Below are 16175 nucleotides of genomic sequence, written 5' to 3'. Positions count from 1 at the left end.
TCACGATACTGCTGGGGGAAAACAACTGGACATCTGCTATATCTATTCCAAGGGTTTTGCATCCATCTGAATAACCCTTCAGAGCCATACTGGCTGTCATTTATTTGCGTTCTTGTCATTTCATCCCCCCCTTTTTTCTTTTTTTTTTAGAAGTTGGGCAGCTGATTTTCGTATCTCAAGGAAACATCTGGAATGCTGTCCTACACCAATATCAATCTCACTTTTCCAAGTTTTCCATGTCTTAAATGCCTGTACGGTGTGATAGAACCATCTGTTTTTTTTTTTTGGTTTTTTTTTTGCTGTTGTCTGATGGGATATCTTAATGCAGTCTGGCTTGGGGTTCAGGATCTCTGTTCTTCTAGAAGTGGCATATTTTTAGCAGAACGTCCCAAATGAACAAGCTGCTTCCAAATATTTTCCAACATCTGCCGACCATCGGTGCGTCTGCCCTGTAAGCCACTGAAACATTCCTTCACTTGGATCAAACTTCCCTGAAGATAAATATAATTCCAGCTGAGGGTCATATGATGTGCAAGATGGACAGATGCCTAACTGATCGGGGCTTTATAACGAGTTAATATATAGTTTAAGGTCATATATTAAAGATAAGATCAATATTCATTAAACTCATGGGTCTATAAATTGGTTGGTGGGTTGTTATATAAAAACTCTGAAACCTTCATGACATTCCCCTCTATTGACAAGAGTAGGAAGCAAGTCAAGTCTTTTGGTTCCTCAATAGCAGTCCATTCAACAGAGAGAGAGAGGGAGTTCCAGAATGGCTGTTATATATCCAGCCCCTCATTCTTAGTGCTTTCTAACTGGTGTTGAAAGGTTTCTGAGGAATATCTCATGAATGATTGGTCTTTTACTTCTCCAACATCTTTCTATGTGTATTCAAGGAAGCAATGAGCATTCAAGGTGTTAAGTTCATAAATAAATCTTTTTATTTGTAACATATAAAATTAGATCATAGATCATTTTTACACTTTATTCCAGTATGACAACATTCAAATAAAAGAGCTACATTTTAAGATAAATAATATTAATAACAATAATAAAACATTCATTCAACGTTTAACTCATTGTGTTGTTAATCATGTTGTGGAGTTGGTTTTCTATAGCTGCCAAACAACAAGGATGCGTTCACCCACTTTACGAGTGGAAGATTTGGACAAACTCAACCTGGCGTCATTGACTTGAAAAGATTCATTAAATTACGCATGTGTATATCTACAGATTGGAATATACACACATACAAGTCTGCCATTTTGGTCACTGTATTTGGACATCAAAATATACATCACAAATTTAATATTAACAACTACATTGTACAATTCATTTAATCTTTACAGGTTGCTCCGTAACGAAGCTATAAATCACATTGCTCCAGTGTGGAGCGAGCCGTTTGAAACGCTGACGCGGTCTCAGCAAACAGTGCACTTCAAAGTCCCCGTAATGTAAGTCCATAATTCCGTGGGAATCTAGTTACAACAGGAGATGGTAGTTGATTGGGTGGCAGGCGGACCCCCTGCTCTTGCAGCTGGGCTGCAGTTGGCTGTCGTGATGTCACTCGTGATGCGGCCCCGGTCATGGAAGGCACGAGGTGGGATTCCCTGCCGCTCAGTCTCTGAACTTGTGGATGTCGTTGAAGAGTCTGTAGAAGGGGTAGGAGGTGTCATTGTCGTGGGAGCAGTTGTAGGTGCACTTGCAGGACTCGATCATCATGACGTTCTTGTTGAAGGTCTCTCCATCTTCGCAGCGGAACTTGACGCGGATGGTGCGTGTTTGCTGTGGACTGCAGCAGCGGCCGTCCACGCAGGAGCCGCAGTACCTGGGATTGTACTTCTTCAGGCTGGAACATCCGGCATAGGTGAACTTAACCGGCTGCATGGACTTCTTGGTACGATTGCATTTCTTTCCTTTCTGTTGAAGACAAGAGATTAAGAATGATAAATTGGATGCACCCAATGTCAGCCAATGCAATGGGTTTGCTTTGCAGGGATGTTGCAGAACTTGAAGACGGCTCTTACCTTCAGGCTAGTGTGTGGCGACTGACTGCATGAACGGACTTCACAGATCCTGCTCTCCTTCACCAGCTTGCAGTCTCTGTTATCATTGGTTATTCTAGTGGAGATTCCAGTGCCACAGGTCTTAGAGCATTGAGACCAGGGTGTAGTCTGGATTATGCACTTCTCAAACCTGCGGGATTCCGGCTGCGATCGGAATGCTGAAAATAAATAAAGCACCATTTAAAACTCCACTCAATCACATGTGCAAACCAAACGTGTGCTATTCGAGGCCATATGATTGGTCAGGCAAAGATTTGAGCTTACCAGGTAAAGATTTGTGTCCAGGCTTGAGTCCAGAGATGAGCTCGTTCTTGTTGGTGAGGTCACTTTCGGAATCACCAGCTATTGGGTAGTTGCCGAACAGCTTGTGAAATGGTTCCCTTTGCTTTCCATCATCGCAAACCCATTCCTCGCAGCACTGGCCTGGCACTTTGACCAGTCTGGGGTTGGTGCAGCCCAGCGTTGGCAGGGAGAGCTCTTGTGGGCACAGAGGAATGCACCCCACTGCCCCATCGATGCACGTGCACTGGTGCTTGCAGTTGGGTTGGAAACTCTCTCCATTTTGATAGATCCTGCTGTTGTACTCGCATGGTCTGCCCTCAGATTTGGCTGCAAGAGAGAAAATGAAGTGCATATTTTAATCTAGTGGTCACTATCTACATGCATTAGACATTTCACATGATTCTTAACATTTTCTATGAACTTTCCCTCTAAAAAAAGTGCCCTAAAGGATCTGTGACTCAAGCGCACAGGTTACAGCATTACAAAGAAAAGTTATTTCCACTATTTCCAGAAAGACATTCCCCCAATGCACACATGCTTTCCATTCAGTGTCTTTTATTTTGGATAATGAGAAACATACCTCGGCAGATGCCCCTGGTGGCCCCATGGCTGGCCCCGAAGTTGCACTCCAGCCCTTTGGTGTGGTCGCACGGCTCAGTCTTGCTGCAGTCTTCATTCAGCTGTCTTGCGCAAACTTTGCAGCAGCCGCAACCGTCCGATACCAGACTGACTCCAGGCGTGCACTTGGGCAGCTCTAGCGGGCACGAGCATGTCGCCGGGCAACTGGAGAATACCTGAACAGAGAAACCAGTGGACTTAAGCAACTAGTCACTTGTATAACAAGGATGAAACCAGATGTTACAAGACTGTTGGGGTCCAAATGTAAAAGTGTATGAATCTTTCACGGAAAAAACTAATCTGAATATTAATGTCTATGGTGGTTACAGTTTTCCTATAGTCTTGCTATACAATTTCAACAGAGCTCAAATATACAAAATGATGGGGTGTTCATACTGGAAAACTCGTTCGAAAGGTGCTAAAGGGAAGACGGAACAGAACGCATGGGTCTCGAGACGTTAAACGCGACGCAACGCTCCGCCTGACGCACGTGTACATGAACAAACAATCAAAAAATAGCGCAGATGGAATGCGCCCTGTGTGAACGCCCCTCACTGCCTATTTCAATAATTGACACATTCTCTAAAGTGACTCTGAAAAGGGTAAGTTCCCCAAAACAAGAGAAGTCTTTGAAACAGAGAATGATTGTATTATAGAATTACACTGTAGTCTCTTTCTTGCCCAGTAAGTTATGCTTTCTTTACATCTTTTATAATAATCGCATTAGTAATAAAAATTAACTCACCACATTGAAGTGTGCAACAAGGATCACGACAACAGCCCAAGCAAACATCTTCGCTTTCTCTCTGTAGACTGTAGATCTGTGTTGGTATAAAATGAACAATTCCTCGGTGTTAGTCCTCGTTTAGCACGTTCGTGCGCTCAGACCCGCAGATGCGTCGCGTTCTCGGTTTGTTTTCGCCGCGCTCTGAGAGTCAAGACGCGCTCTGCGCCTCTTTTATACCGGAGTGGCGCGCTGACGTCATTGGTGCTGAACTGTTCCGATAGTATGCGAGGAATGTTTCTTGGCGCGTTTTCCATCCGAGCTAAGCACCACCCTGTCTAACTTTCTTTTTTTTCTCCTCCTAAATGAATTTTCCCCTCGCACTGAACACATTTTTTTACTGGTTCCCCTTCTGTATTTCTTCCTCTCTACTTTCCACGTTCCCTTTATCCTCTGCGTAAAGTTAGTGCGTAAAGTCTTTGGAATCATAACTATTATTGGGGTTATGATATGATAGCATATCTATGCATATAAAGGGACTTCTATTCAGTTTTGCTTTTCATTTGGTAGACAAATAGATGCCTTTTTATGGGTGTATTGCCATTATTTCCATTAACATAATGTGCGCAAAGCTCTATACTTCTTAACCTGCTATCTTTCTTTCTTTCTTTCTTTATTTTCATATGTCGTCATCATGTGAACGATTAGCGTTATTACTCGCCATAGAACTATGTCGTTGTCCCCAGGGGCCTATAAAGGGCGTTCTGTGCGTTCTTTCCGCGCGCATCACACATGCTCTCATGTTAATCCACAGGATGCGCGCGTCCCTTAACCATATCAGGAATGCATCTTTTGGGAAGCACATTGTTCTGTCCAATTACCTCCCCTTTAGAGGCTCAACTGTTAAAAAAAAAAAAAAAAAAAAAAAATTGCTGTGCCATCATGCACCCTAAAAATGTCGCGCTCTGTGCGCGTTTGGAGACGCTCTGAATTCCAGCTCTATGGCTTCTATTTTTGGCTCGCCTCGCTCCCCTCTCTCCCTTTGCTCAACAGCTCTAAGCGATTCCAGATGTGCAGTCTGACTCCAGACGTAACAATATTACCATATTTGGTCTGTGCAGTAACCTACATTATAAGCATTTCTGTTGGAGTTATCCAACCAGAAAGCTTTCCTGACAGCTTAAAGGGCCATTAAATGTGCCTTCCATGGAGGACATTCCTGCAGCTAATTTAATATTCATGCCGTCTGTCCATCACGTAGTGCAACGGATCCAATTTTCCATATGAGATGTTCAAAAAGAAAAGAAGAAGAAGAAGAAGAAAAAAACCAAACAGTGAAGTGTTTGTCTGAGAGATTTAAATAAGTGACATTCTACTGAAATTCTGAGATTTTAGTACTGGGATGCAGGCAAACAAAGCGACTGTGAGTGTAAGGGAATGTATGATGCTGAATAGTTATTTCCTCAGTCTCAAAGGGAACAGAACCGTGTAGACACTGGGATGAGATGCAGAGGACCTTTGGAGAGCTGTCACTTCTCAGGTGCGTTTTACTCCTATGTCTTTACTGGCTGTTTATTTACTTCTTTAGATCAGTTTGCATGATACAACATACAAGAATGGGACCATTATTATGTGATCTGTGAAGCTGCAATCTCCCTGATGACAAACAGTTTAAACCAGCCTATGCTTTGCTGGTTTAAACTGGTCTGACCAAGTGACTAGTGCCCAAACCCTCTTTTAAGGCACCAAAACAGGCCAGTTTGGCTGGTGGTTTAAGCTGTTTTTTTTCCCAGCATGAAGATGTTTCCGGCCTGTTCGCAGAGACCAGACAAGAGGCACAAGCTTTTTGTGTCTTCAAACACTGTGATTGAACTGCTTTCAGTTTCCTTCCCTGATTGCAACACTAGATGGTGATGTGTTGTACTGTGTCATTGTAGTAAATATGATCCGTGAACAAGTGCTTGACATAATTGTTTGTAGTGGTCACCGTCACTGATGATTTAAAGTATATAATTAGGTCAGCATTAGCCACATAAGCTATTTCTTCACTTCAGTCATGCTTAAAAATGTCTAAATGTGTAAAAGTAAGTGTCATCTGTGCTCAAATGCTGCTCGAGCTTTTCTTAGAAATGCTATTTTTGCTCAATGACTTTTAATCAACTGGTGAACTGGTGAACACATGTGTGGCATTTACTTATCTATTGTTTTATCATTTCAAACCTAACAAACTCCTTTTGAAAAATGTGCTTGTGCTTTAATGTATTTAAATGTGATTTATTTTTTTCAATGTTAAAATACTTCCATACATTTATATATAAGTAAGCAACACTTACAAAAAAAAAAAAAAAAAAGCTCTTTGGCTAAGCTTAATTGCTTCGTGGACTCTGGTTTGAAATTAGTTTTCTTAACTTAAAATTACTATGTAATCTCAACACAAACACTTTGTGTAGAAAGAACCTAGTTTAATTGGGTAAACTCAACAAAATTAGACGTGTCTATGTTACTCAAATAAATCTCTATTTCTTTGACACCATTTACACCTGGTATTAAGCAGAGGCGTAGCCAAGGGTGGGCCGAGGTGGGCCTGGGCCCACCCAAATTAGACTCAGGCCCACCCAGGGTATTAGATATTATTGTCAAACACAGCATGCAAGGAGAGCTACTTGGGTGTATAATAATTCCCACTGGTGCTCTTTGGATAAGGGATATTCTGTTCAGATGCTCTAGTGGTCCAAGGCACTCAGAGTAGGGTTTACATTTTTTAAAAGCCTTTTTATAAGTCATGCTATTGGATTTAAACATACCACAAACCGATGCGTTGTGGCTTACAAAGCCTTCATCAGGGTCATTAGATATCATTCTTTAACTTCAGTTATATATTTATAAAATAGTTTTAAAAATGCATAATTTCTGAAAGCGTGAAAGGACTGTTTGAATGCGCTGCTTCTCTGTTGTGAAGGAACATTAGGTAAAAAATATATAGGCAAAACTTGGGCCGTCCATTTTTATTGAGGCTCACCCAAAAGTAATTTTCTGGCTATGCCCTTGGTATTAAGATGTGTTTTTGGTGATCTAATCACGTGGTCAGTGCTAAAAAGATCCAGTTTAGACCTGTATAGACCTTATTCATGCTAGCGCCATCCCATTTTTAATGGCAATGACAACGAGGCTGAGGAATAGACTTACCGTCTCTTCAATGGCACGAACGGTATAACGCTGTATAAAGCTCCTAGATCACATCTGATTTTCCACAACTCATTTTATCTGGAGTTCTTTGTATACTGAATGTTGTTGGACAGATATTTTATCAATGCTTTGTCTGCGGAACAACCCAAAAATACTTTAAATCCCAGTACAGTCCATTGAAGAGACCGTAAGTCTATGCCTCAAAGCCTCGTTGTCATTCCCATGAAAAATCAAAGATGGCGCTGGCGTGAATAAGGTCTATACAGGTCTAAACTGGGTCTAAGACGTTCTTTTGATCGGATCACAAAACTACATATGGTGGTAGACAAAAACGCATTGGACCACATCACATTTAAGGTGTAAGCACTTATCCATCCTGAATGCGTCCTGGACAGCAGTGAAGCAGCACCCCTCACCTGTCAATCAACCGCTGCACTAAAACAAGAGTTTAAATTTTGCCGGTTAGGAGCGGTTTAAAAGGAAATAACTGTAAAAAGCGTATACATACACAAGCATGAGTACTTCACGAATCTTCTTCAGTGTGTCTGATATCAACATGCAGAGATGCAAATGAGAAGCACGAACACCTGAAGCTCCTTTAATACAGGTAATCCACTAAAATAATGGATAATTCTGCTCAAAATGTTGCATTTGTGCTCTCAAAACATTCTTCTGTTTGTTTTGAGCAGCCTGACACAGCAACATTGCCTTAAACAATGGCATGAATTTGGGACGGGATTACCTGTTTAACCAACCAATGGAAGACAGGGGGAGTGTTCAGAAAACCTGTTTGAAAACCGTCATTATTTTTGTGATTCCATTTTGTGTCGCTTACGGCACAGAAATTAGACACTTCAGCTTCAAAATAAATGTTACTTGATTTTAAATTGTTTTCTATGGCAAGGGTTGCCAACTGTCCCGTATTAGCCGGAACGTCCCATATTTTGGCCAAAATGACAGCGTCCCATATTTTAGCGGTGAGGCACTCGAGCGATACCACGTAACGCTCAAGGGGAACCCCCTTCCTGTATTGCTGTGCTCAAAATTCTCAAGCGTCCTGCATTCACATTTCGAAATGTTGGTATTTAGTACAATGACAATTAAAGGCCAAGTATACATTTTTTTCCAGCCTGGTCTCATGAAATTTACAAGAGCATTGCAACGTTTTTACAAAACTGAATTTACGTGCTTCATTACACGTTTGCATGCAGTTTCCAAGTGAAATGTCCAGCGGGGGGTGACAAAACCGAGCAAAATGAGGTTTTCATCAGACAAGGTTTTAAGATCAATTTTAGATGGAGGTTTTAATAACTTAAATGTACCTCCCTAACCTAATACTTTACCCTAAACCTAACCAATAGTGTCCGAAAAGATAAATGAGAGTTTAACAAAACAGACATCCTTACCCTTAACCATCAACTAACCCTAACCGATAGTGTTTTAAAATGCAAATTTGAAAAAACAAAAACAAAACGCATTTATTGAAGCAACCATGTCATTTCGTCTTGCTTATATGCCACATGAACCGCGGTCATCGAGTCCAACATCCTACGCTCTATCAGGAATAAGGTGTATTTGTAGCTGGGTCTGCAATACAAATGTTAAAATGTTTATGTTTTCAAATCATGCATTAAAAGAAAAGTGTTTTGATATCAAAACATAGCAGGGGGTGAGTAATAGAGCGAAACATTCGTTTTGAGATGTTAAACCGAGATCCTGACTCTGTGTGGTCATTAAAAAATCCCAGGGCACTTCTCGTAAAGGGTAGGGGTGTAACCCTGGGGTCCTGGCTAAATTCCCCCATTGGCTCTTCTCAATCATGGCCTCCTAATAATCCCCATCCATTAATTGGTTGTATCACTCTACTCTCTCCTCTCCACCAATATCTAGTGTGTGGTGAGCATACTGGTGCACTATGGCTGTCGTCGCATCATCCAGGTGAATGCTGCACACTGGTGGTGGTTGAGGAGATTCCCCTGTTCACTGTGTAAAGCACTTTGAGTGTAGTGTCAGAAAAGCACTATATAAATGCAAAATTCATTCATTCATTCATAATCAGCAATTGTACTTGTGATTTGTGTGACAATGAATAAAACACAGTTGTTGTAGCGCCTCTAGTACTCATTTCGCCAAGAAACTGCAGCAAAACGTAGAAAGCAGCAAGTAAAAGTCAGTTTGCAAAAATTTATATAGAGTAACGTTCATTCTATGAGACCAGGTTGAATTTTTCAAGAACATTCCCCTAACGTATGCATATGGTTTGGTGTACCAATTTGTAACCAGTTCCAGGGGCTGTTTTGTTGGACAACCTGTTGCCTTTATATTTTAGCAAGAGGGGGTCCATTGCAAACGGGACCATTATACACCGATCAGCCACAACATTAAAACCACCTGCCTAATATTGTGTAGGTCCCCCTCGTGCCGCCAAAACAGCGCCAACCCGCATCTCAAAATGCTATTCTTCTCACCACAATTGTACAGAGTGGTTATCTGAGTTACTGTAGACTTTGTCAGTTCAAACCACTCTGGCCATTCTCTGTTGAACTCTCTCATCAACAAGGGTCAGGAGCTTCAGTTAATGTTCACATCAACCAGAATGGGGAAAAAATTTGATCTCAGTGATTTGGACCGTGACATGATTGTTGGTGCCAGATGGGCTGGTTTGAGTATTTCTGTAACTGCTGATCTCCTGGGATTTTCACACACAACAGTCTCTAGAATTTACTCAGAATGGTGCCAAAAAACGAAAAACATTCAGTGAGCGGCAGTTCTGTGGACAGAAACACCTTGTTGATGAGAGAGGTCAACAGAGAATGGCCAGACTGGTTTGAACTGACAAAGTCTACGGTAACTCAGATAACCACTCTGTACAGTTGTGTTGAGAAGAAGATCATCTCTGAATATTATTCTGAGATGTGGGTTGGAGCTATTTTGGTGGCACGAGTGGAACCTACACAGAATTAGGCAGGTGGTTTTAATGTTGTGGCTGATTGGTGTATTGGGGTGGGGGGCATCAAAAAGTTTGAAAACTCTTGACTTAAGTGACGAACGCCTTTTCGGCCACTGTTTTTTGTCGTTGTCACTGTAAATGGTCGATGTTTTCTCTGTAGTAGCCTACATTTTGCATTTCCCAGTGCGACAGTGATCTAATGAGGTCAAATGAAGTGTGTTCCCTGGAGAGTGTGACCGCAGAGTCCATCGAGCGAAAATATGAGCTCATGGTTGCATCTGAAGGGTTGACATCTGTTTCTACGCATGCCGATCAGAGACCATTCCCCGTCTCTCCCGACGAGAGGGGCGCGGGGTTTTAGGAAACAGTGCTGTCATTGTATTGCAGTGGAGTCACCGCTCATTTTTCAACTCTGGAATTACACATCCAGGAACCATTACAAGAGCGTTTTTCATTTGCGTCCGCCATGTTGTAATGGTAAACATAATATTTTCCAATGGTCTTCCTCTTTCTTCCAGCGCCTTGGAAGCAGAATGGTGGTCTGGCGGCGACGATTGATTACAAACGCATGACTCAGTGGCTCAAACCCCCGCTATCCCACCCACCCTTAAAGCAGAGCTGGCCACATTTCTACATTATGTAAAGCTCTGGCTGTGTTTATTCTACTGTAGGATGTGGCTTGACACCTCCGGTGTGGAAGTACAGATGGAGAGAGATCAGACTGTGATCTTATCCAGGTATTCTGCTCTGTTTGCTCTGTGGCTTTTCCTGTCATAGTTCACTAAGACTATGCCATGTCATTTCCTGTCTTTTCTCCCAGTGTTTGCAGAAGGACTACTGTCATTTCAAAACCACACACAAAAAAAGGCTTGTCAAGTGTGAATCAGTGTCCATAAAATGTCATGCATTAATTGATCAATTATGGCTGGAATTTCTCTTTGCTTCTCAATGTAAGATTTAGAACCATAATGTGTAATGTGTAGAAACTTTTACATTTTCTGAAGTCAAAATGCTAGAATGATCTGAGTGATTGCCAAGGTGTTGCAATGTGGTTGCTAAGGTGTTCTTGGTGGATGCCAAGGTATTACGGGTGGTTTCTAGGGTGTTCTGGATGGTTGCCAGGGCATTGCTAATCGGTTGCTAAGGTAGTATGAGTGGTTACTTGGATGTTCTGGGTGGTTGCTAGGGTGTTCTAGGTGATTGCCAGGGTTTTGCAGTGCAGTTGTTAAGGTGTTCAATGTGGTTGCTAGGGTGTTCTGGGTGGTTGGAAGGGAATTGCTAAATGGATGTTATAAGTGATTACCAGGGTGTTGCAATGTAGTTGCTAAGGTGTTCTGGGTGGTTGCTAGGATGTTCTTAGTGATTGCCAAGATGTTGCAATACGGTTGCTAAGGTGCTCTATTAGTTGCTAGGGTGTTCTGGGTAGTTGGAAGGGCATTGCTAAGTGTTTGCTAAGGTGTTTTGGATGGTTGCTAAGGTATTCTGGGTGGTTGCCAGTGTGTTGTAATCTGCTTGCTAAGGTGTTCTATGTGGTTGCTAGGGTGTTCTGAATGGTTGCCAGTGCAATGCTAAGCAGTGGCTAAGGTGGAATGAGTGGTTGTTAGGATGTTCTGTGTGGTTGTTAGGATGTTATGAGTGATTACCAGGGTGTTGCAATGTGGTTGCTATGGTGTTCTATATGGTTGCTACGGTGTTCTGGGTGGTTGGAAGGGCATTGCTAAATGATTGCTAGGCTGTTCTGGGTGGTTACTAAGGTATTTTTGGTGGTTGCTAGGGTGTTCTGTATGGTTACCAGGGCATTGCTAATCGGTTGCTAAGGTGGTATGTGTGGTTGCTAGGATGTTCTGTGTGGTTGCTAGGATGTTAGGAGTAATTACCAGGGTGTTGCAATGCGGTTGCTAAGGTGTTCTATGTGGTTGCTACAGTGTTCTGGGAGTTTGGAAGGGCATTGCTGAATGGTTGCTAAGGTGTTCTGGGTGGTTGCTAGGGTGTTCTGAGTGATTACTAGGGTGTTGTAATGCGGTTGCTAAGGTGTTTTATAAAAGGTTGCTTAGGGTGATCTGCATGGTTTCTATGGTGTTCTATGTGGTTTCCAGGGGAAGGGCATTGCTAGGTTCTTGCTAGGGTGTGCTGGATGGTTGCCAGTGTATAGATAAATGGTTGCTAGGGTATTCTGGATGGTTGCTAGGGTGTTCTGGATGGTTGCCAGGGCATTGCTTAGCAGTTGCTAAGCTGTTATAAATGGTTGCTAGGGTGTTCTGAATGGTTGCCAGTGCATTGCTAAGCAGTTGTTAAGGTGTTATGAGTGGTTGTTTGTGTGTTCCCGCGCTGTTGCCAGGGTGTTTTGAGTGGTTGTTAGTGCATTTCTGTGTGGCTGCTATGTTGTTCTGAGAGGTTGCTAGGTGGTTGCTTATTGGCCAAAAGTCAAAAGAGTCCACCCTCAAGTCTCTCTGATTTTCTGGTCTCTAGATATGACTCCAGTCCCTCTTTCAATGTAAATCTATGGGATTTGTTTGCCTTTTTTTTTTTTTTTATCATCCGCTAGGTGAAATTCTTAAGTTTGATCACTCAGAAAAGCAACAGCACACTTCTCAACAAACCACATGATTTAAGAAGTCACTCATGACTGTAGCACAAACGGCCAAAGTTTAATACATATGACAATAATACTTAAGGATGAGCAACAGTAATTGTGTGGGGAGTGGATTCCCCGGTCATGTGTGATATTTACAGCTTCTATAGATCAGACAGCTGTTCACACCTGCCGTAGATAAATATTTTTAGTCATGACATGTTCTTCCTCACATTGTAAGAGAAGGCGTGTTTACCCTTAGAGACATTCAATAGACAAATGTTGGGATTAGAGCTGTTTACAGTCTGGATTCTCGACTCATTAGTTTGTGTTCAGGAAAGCTGCTGTGGAAACGGTGAGATTAACAACTGTATGTGATCATGACATCACACTCCAGTAAAACTGTAGAAACCCAGACAGAGAGCTGATAGCAAGATAATGTTCTATTGCAGTGATTTTTTTTTTCCGCTTAAAGAGGTCATCATATCATTTTTTTTTTTTTACAAATTTTTTCACCCCCAAAGTCCACTTACAATGTTTGTAAAGTTCAAAAACATTAAGAATTTAGTATTTCATTATCATTTTCCACACTCTCTTTGACCCTTAGAATTAAACAGGTTGTTTTTGCTACTGTACCTTTAAGACATCCATGTAAGTTTTTAACCGACAATAAATGCTCTTTTTGGACCGGGGAGGACGTTTGGAGTTCTGAAAATTAACTCAAAAAATATTCAATTCCTCATGATATAAGCCCTTTAAATAAAGGGTTTCATGCATCGTCCTGAACCAGAGTTTGCACCTCTTTACAAAAGTTTACCATGATAACCATAGTTTCGCCAAAATATAGTTACTACAGTTGTTGCTACAATAAAAACTGTAGTATTAAGCCGCCTCTGTCATAATTAAATTAAATAAAAAAAATTAATGAAAATGACAAAAAGCTTCTTATACAGCTTGAAAAGGGATCCCATATTTATTTATTAATATTTTACAGTAATTATAACTGTTGATGGATATTATGGTAAATCTTTGTAAAATTGCTGGTAAGGTTTGTCTTCTTGAGTCAATCATATAATGTTCAAGAAGAGAGTGTCGTTATAAAATGTGTTTTGCCCATGCAAAAACTTCCAAAAGGTCTTTGAAGATCTTCAAAGTTCATTCAGCTTTTACGGGCCTCCGATCTGTGAGCCAGGTGCGTTAGGAGCGCTCTGCTTTTCCTAAACCCACATATTTCCCCTCCTGGGGGAAAGCCGCAGGAATGGAAAAAGGAGCCCGGTGAGGGAAGGAGGGGGGAACGGAATGAGAGGATGGAATGTGGGGCTCCGGGAATGTTTAGACCGCTCTAGATAATTGAGTGGATTTGGAACAAGAAAAGACAAACTTTGTTCCTGGGGTGTAGAGGAATGTACTCACGGATGTCTGGAGAATGATTCCAGCCAGACTTGATGGAAAGATGGAAAGACTGAGGAATGTCCATAGAAAAGAGGAATTCCACACACACACAATATGGCCCCAGCTATGGAATAATTATTTCTAAAAATGGACAATCCCTTGTGACATACAGTACGGTGTGTGCCTAAAATGACTTTTAATGTTTAAAATGTACATTATATTTCTCATTCTACCTTCACCCTGCAGCATTTTATTTAGTACTACACAATGAATGTTAGAAATTGAGTGGATTTAGTTTAATCTGCGCTGGTGTCTCTCATATAATGAGCTGTTTTGGAGGTGATCGGCGGCGTAATGGCGCACACGGGGGCAGAATCACCTGCGGGTGGCCTCGGGGGGCTGAGCTTGGCGCGCTTTGTTCCCAATTTGTGGAGGAGGGCGGGGAATCCAAATGTGCCCTGTATTTCTCCATGTTTACATTAAACACTTTCATTTCTGGAATATTTAACTGACACAACTGATTGAAATTAAGGTCTAATTGTTTGTAATAACATATTTTTAAAGATTTAATACAATATGGTGAGGAATCGATTAGAATAGATTAGGCTATAAAAGTGCAGACAGGTAAAATCTATATTTTGGGATGCATTAACAGCCTATATGTAACCTTTCTCACTTCTTATTAATGGTTGAGTGTAAGCTGTAATGAGTACATTATTCAATAGACGTCAGTAAATATAGGCCTAATTTACAAATCACTTCAGTAGGAACAAAAACAAAAAGCCACGCTGGAAAAATTACGAAATTACGTTAGCGTGAAAAGTTTGTCACGTTTTTAACGTAAAACTAAAAAACTTTTCGCAAGAAAAAAAAACACATTTATATAAATATTATATTATTAAAAATTATAATAAAATGTAAAAAAATAAATAAATAAAAAAATGTAAATCATCTGCCATTATTGATTGTATATCGTTAGGGGCCGTTAAGCCTGATCGCGTTCTTGCGCAAAAAAAAAAAAACCGCAATGCAATAAATAGAACACAACGCAGATGTTAGGGCCCAAACACAAGTAGCTTCACGCAAGTAGGTAAACGCAGACGCGAGCGATTCGCCAGTGCATGGCCAACGCGTGGTCCCGTTGTACATACATTACGTGCGTTCTTGCGTTGCTCTGGCGGTTACAAACCTCGGACCACAAGGGGGCGAGGTTTTTTAGGCGTCAGGAAACCGGATGTGATTGGAGTCAACATGTCAACAGTTGAGGAGTGTGTGCCTTTGTATTTGCTAAAACGACGACAGAAAAATATGTTTGTTGGCAAGACTCTCCTCAAATCGCTGCTCCGCCATGACAGTTGTTGATTGAGAAAAGAAAATCCGCTGTAGCGCCCCTTGCGGCAACGCTGAGAATACAGCGTGAACCTGTTAGGTTATGAACTGCGCTGACACATTTCACAACGCAACAATGCGTGAAATCGATCTTACGTAGCAAGATGCGTCTGTGTTCACGTACTTACGTAGAGTATGTTTGGGCCTTTACGCGACGCTCTTGAACGCGCGAGAAGCTGCGCAACAGTTTAACGAACGCATGAAAACTGCTGAAAGAATCGCAAACGCCCTCCTAACTTTTTTTGGCAAGGTATTAACAAAAAATCATGCATAAAAAAGTGAAAATGTGAAGACTTAGATTAAATAATGTAGCCTATATTGAAAAGAAAAAAAGAAAGGCGCCAGGTATAAAAGCATAAAGTATTACGTTTCAACGCTGATAAAAACAATTTAAAGAGGTAGTACAGGTTTACAGTCTGAGCTTTCTCTTCGAAGGTGAAATGGTTTGGATACAGGGGCGTAGCAGTCATTTCAAAAGTGAGGGAGACAGAACGATTAGCGCAAGACGAACATAAATATATAAGATATATATTTTAAGGCTCTCAATCGATTAAAATGTTTTATTGAGTTAATAACATGATTGATAAGTGAATTTTAACTTTTGCATTTAGACATTTGCTGCATGAAAGACACAGCGTAAACACATTTGCCCTGTGAAAAAGTGCGGGAACTTTGGTTTTATTGAAAGTTAAGGGGACCCGTCCCCCCCATCCCCCGCGTTTTCTACGCCCATGTTTCAGGATGTTTTTCAGAAACAATAAATAAGTGTTTTTGATTACTGAATTTACTTCGGTGAGTGTAAAACTGAGCAAACAGCAATAAAAAGTTAATACTAAAATGCTTACAACACATCCTAATACAAAACTGAGAAATCCCAAAGCAAATTTTCAGTAAATACTATTCTGTTGCGCGGCGTGTCGGGAGCGCCCTTGACGTCATCGCCGCGCTGTTTGTTCTCGCCGGTTCAGAGCTCGAGTATTCAGCGTGCAG

General features: G+C 41.3%; 1 protein-coding gene across 1 annotated transcript; it reads right to left on the bottom strand.

Annotated features, from left to right (window-relative positions):
* Positions 1-924: 924 nt before the first annotated feature.
* LOC127418626 (CCN family member 1-like) lies at positions 925-3896 on the bottom strand. Its single transcript, XM_051659282.1, has 5 exons — positions 3718-3896; positions 2935-3148; positions 2337-2681; positions 2034-2230; positions 925-1926 (listed from the first exon to the last, which is right to left on the bottom strand). Exons 1-5 carry the CDS (start codon positions 3763-3765, stop codon positions 1624-1626), a joined length of 1107 nt encoding a protein of 368 aa, XP_051515242.1. The 5' UTR covers positions 3766-3896; the 3' UTR covers positions 925-1623.
* Positions 3897-16175: the final 12279 nt, after the last annotated feature.

This window comes from Myxocyprinus asiaticus, chromosome 28 (genome assembly GCF_019703515.2).
Source record: "Myxocyprinus asiaticus isolate MX2 ecotype Aquarium Trade chromosome 28, UBuf_Myxa_2, whole genome shotgun sequence".
Classification (NCBI taxonomy): domain Eukaryota; kingdom Metazoa; phylum Chordata; class Actinopteri; order Cypriniformes; family Catostomidae; genus Myxocyprinus; species Myxocyprinus asiaticus.
The sequence above is the reverse complement of the archived record's forward strand: the minus strand, read 5'-3'. Positions and strand labels throughout refer to the sequence as shown.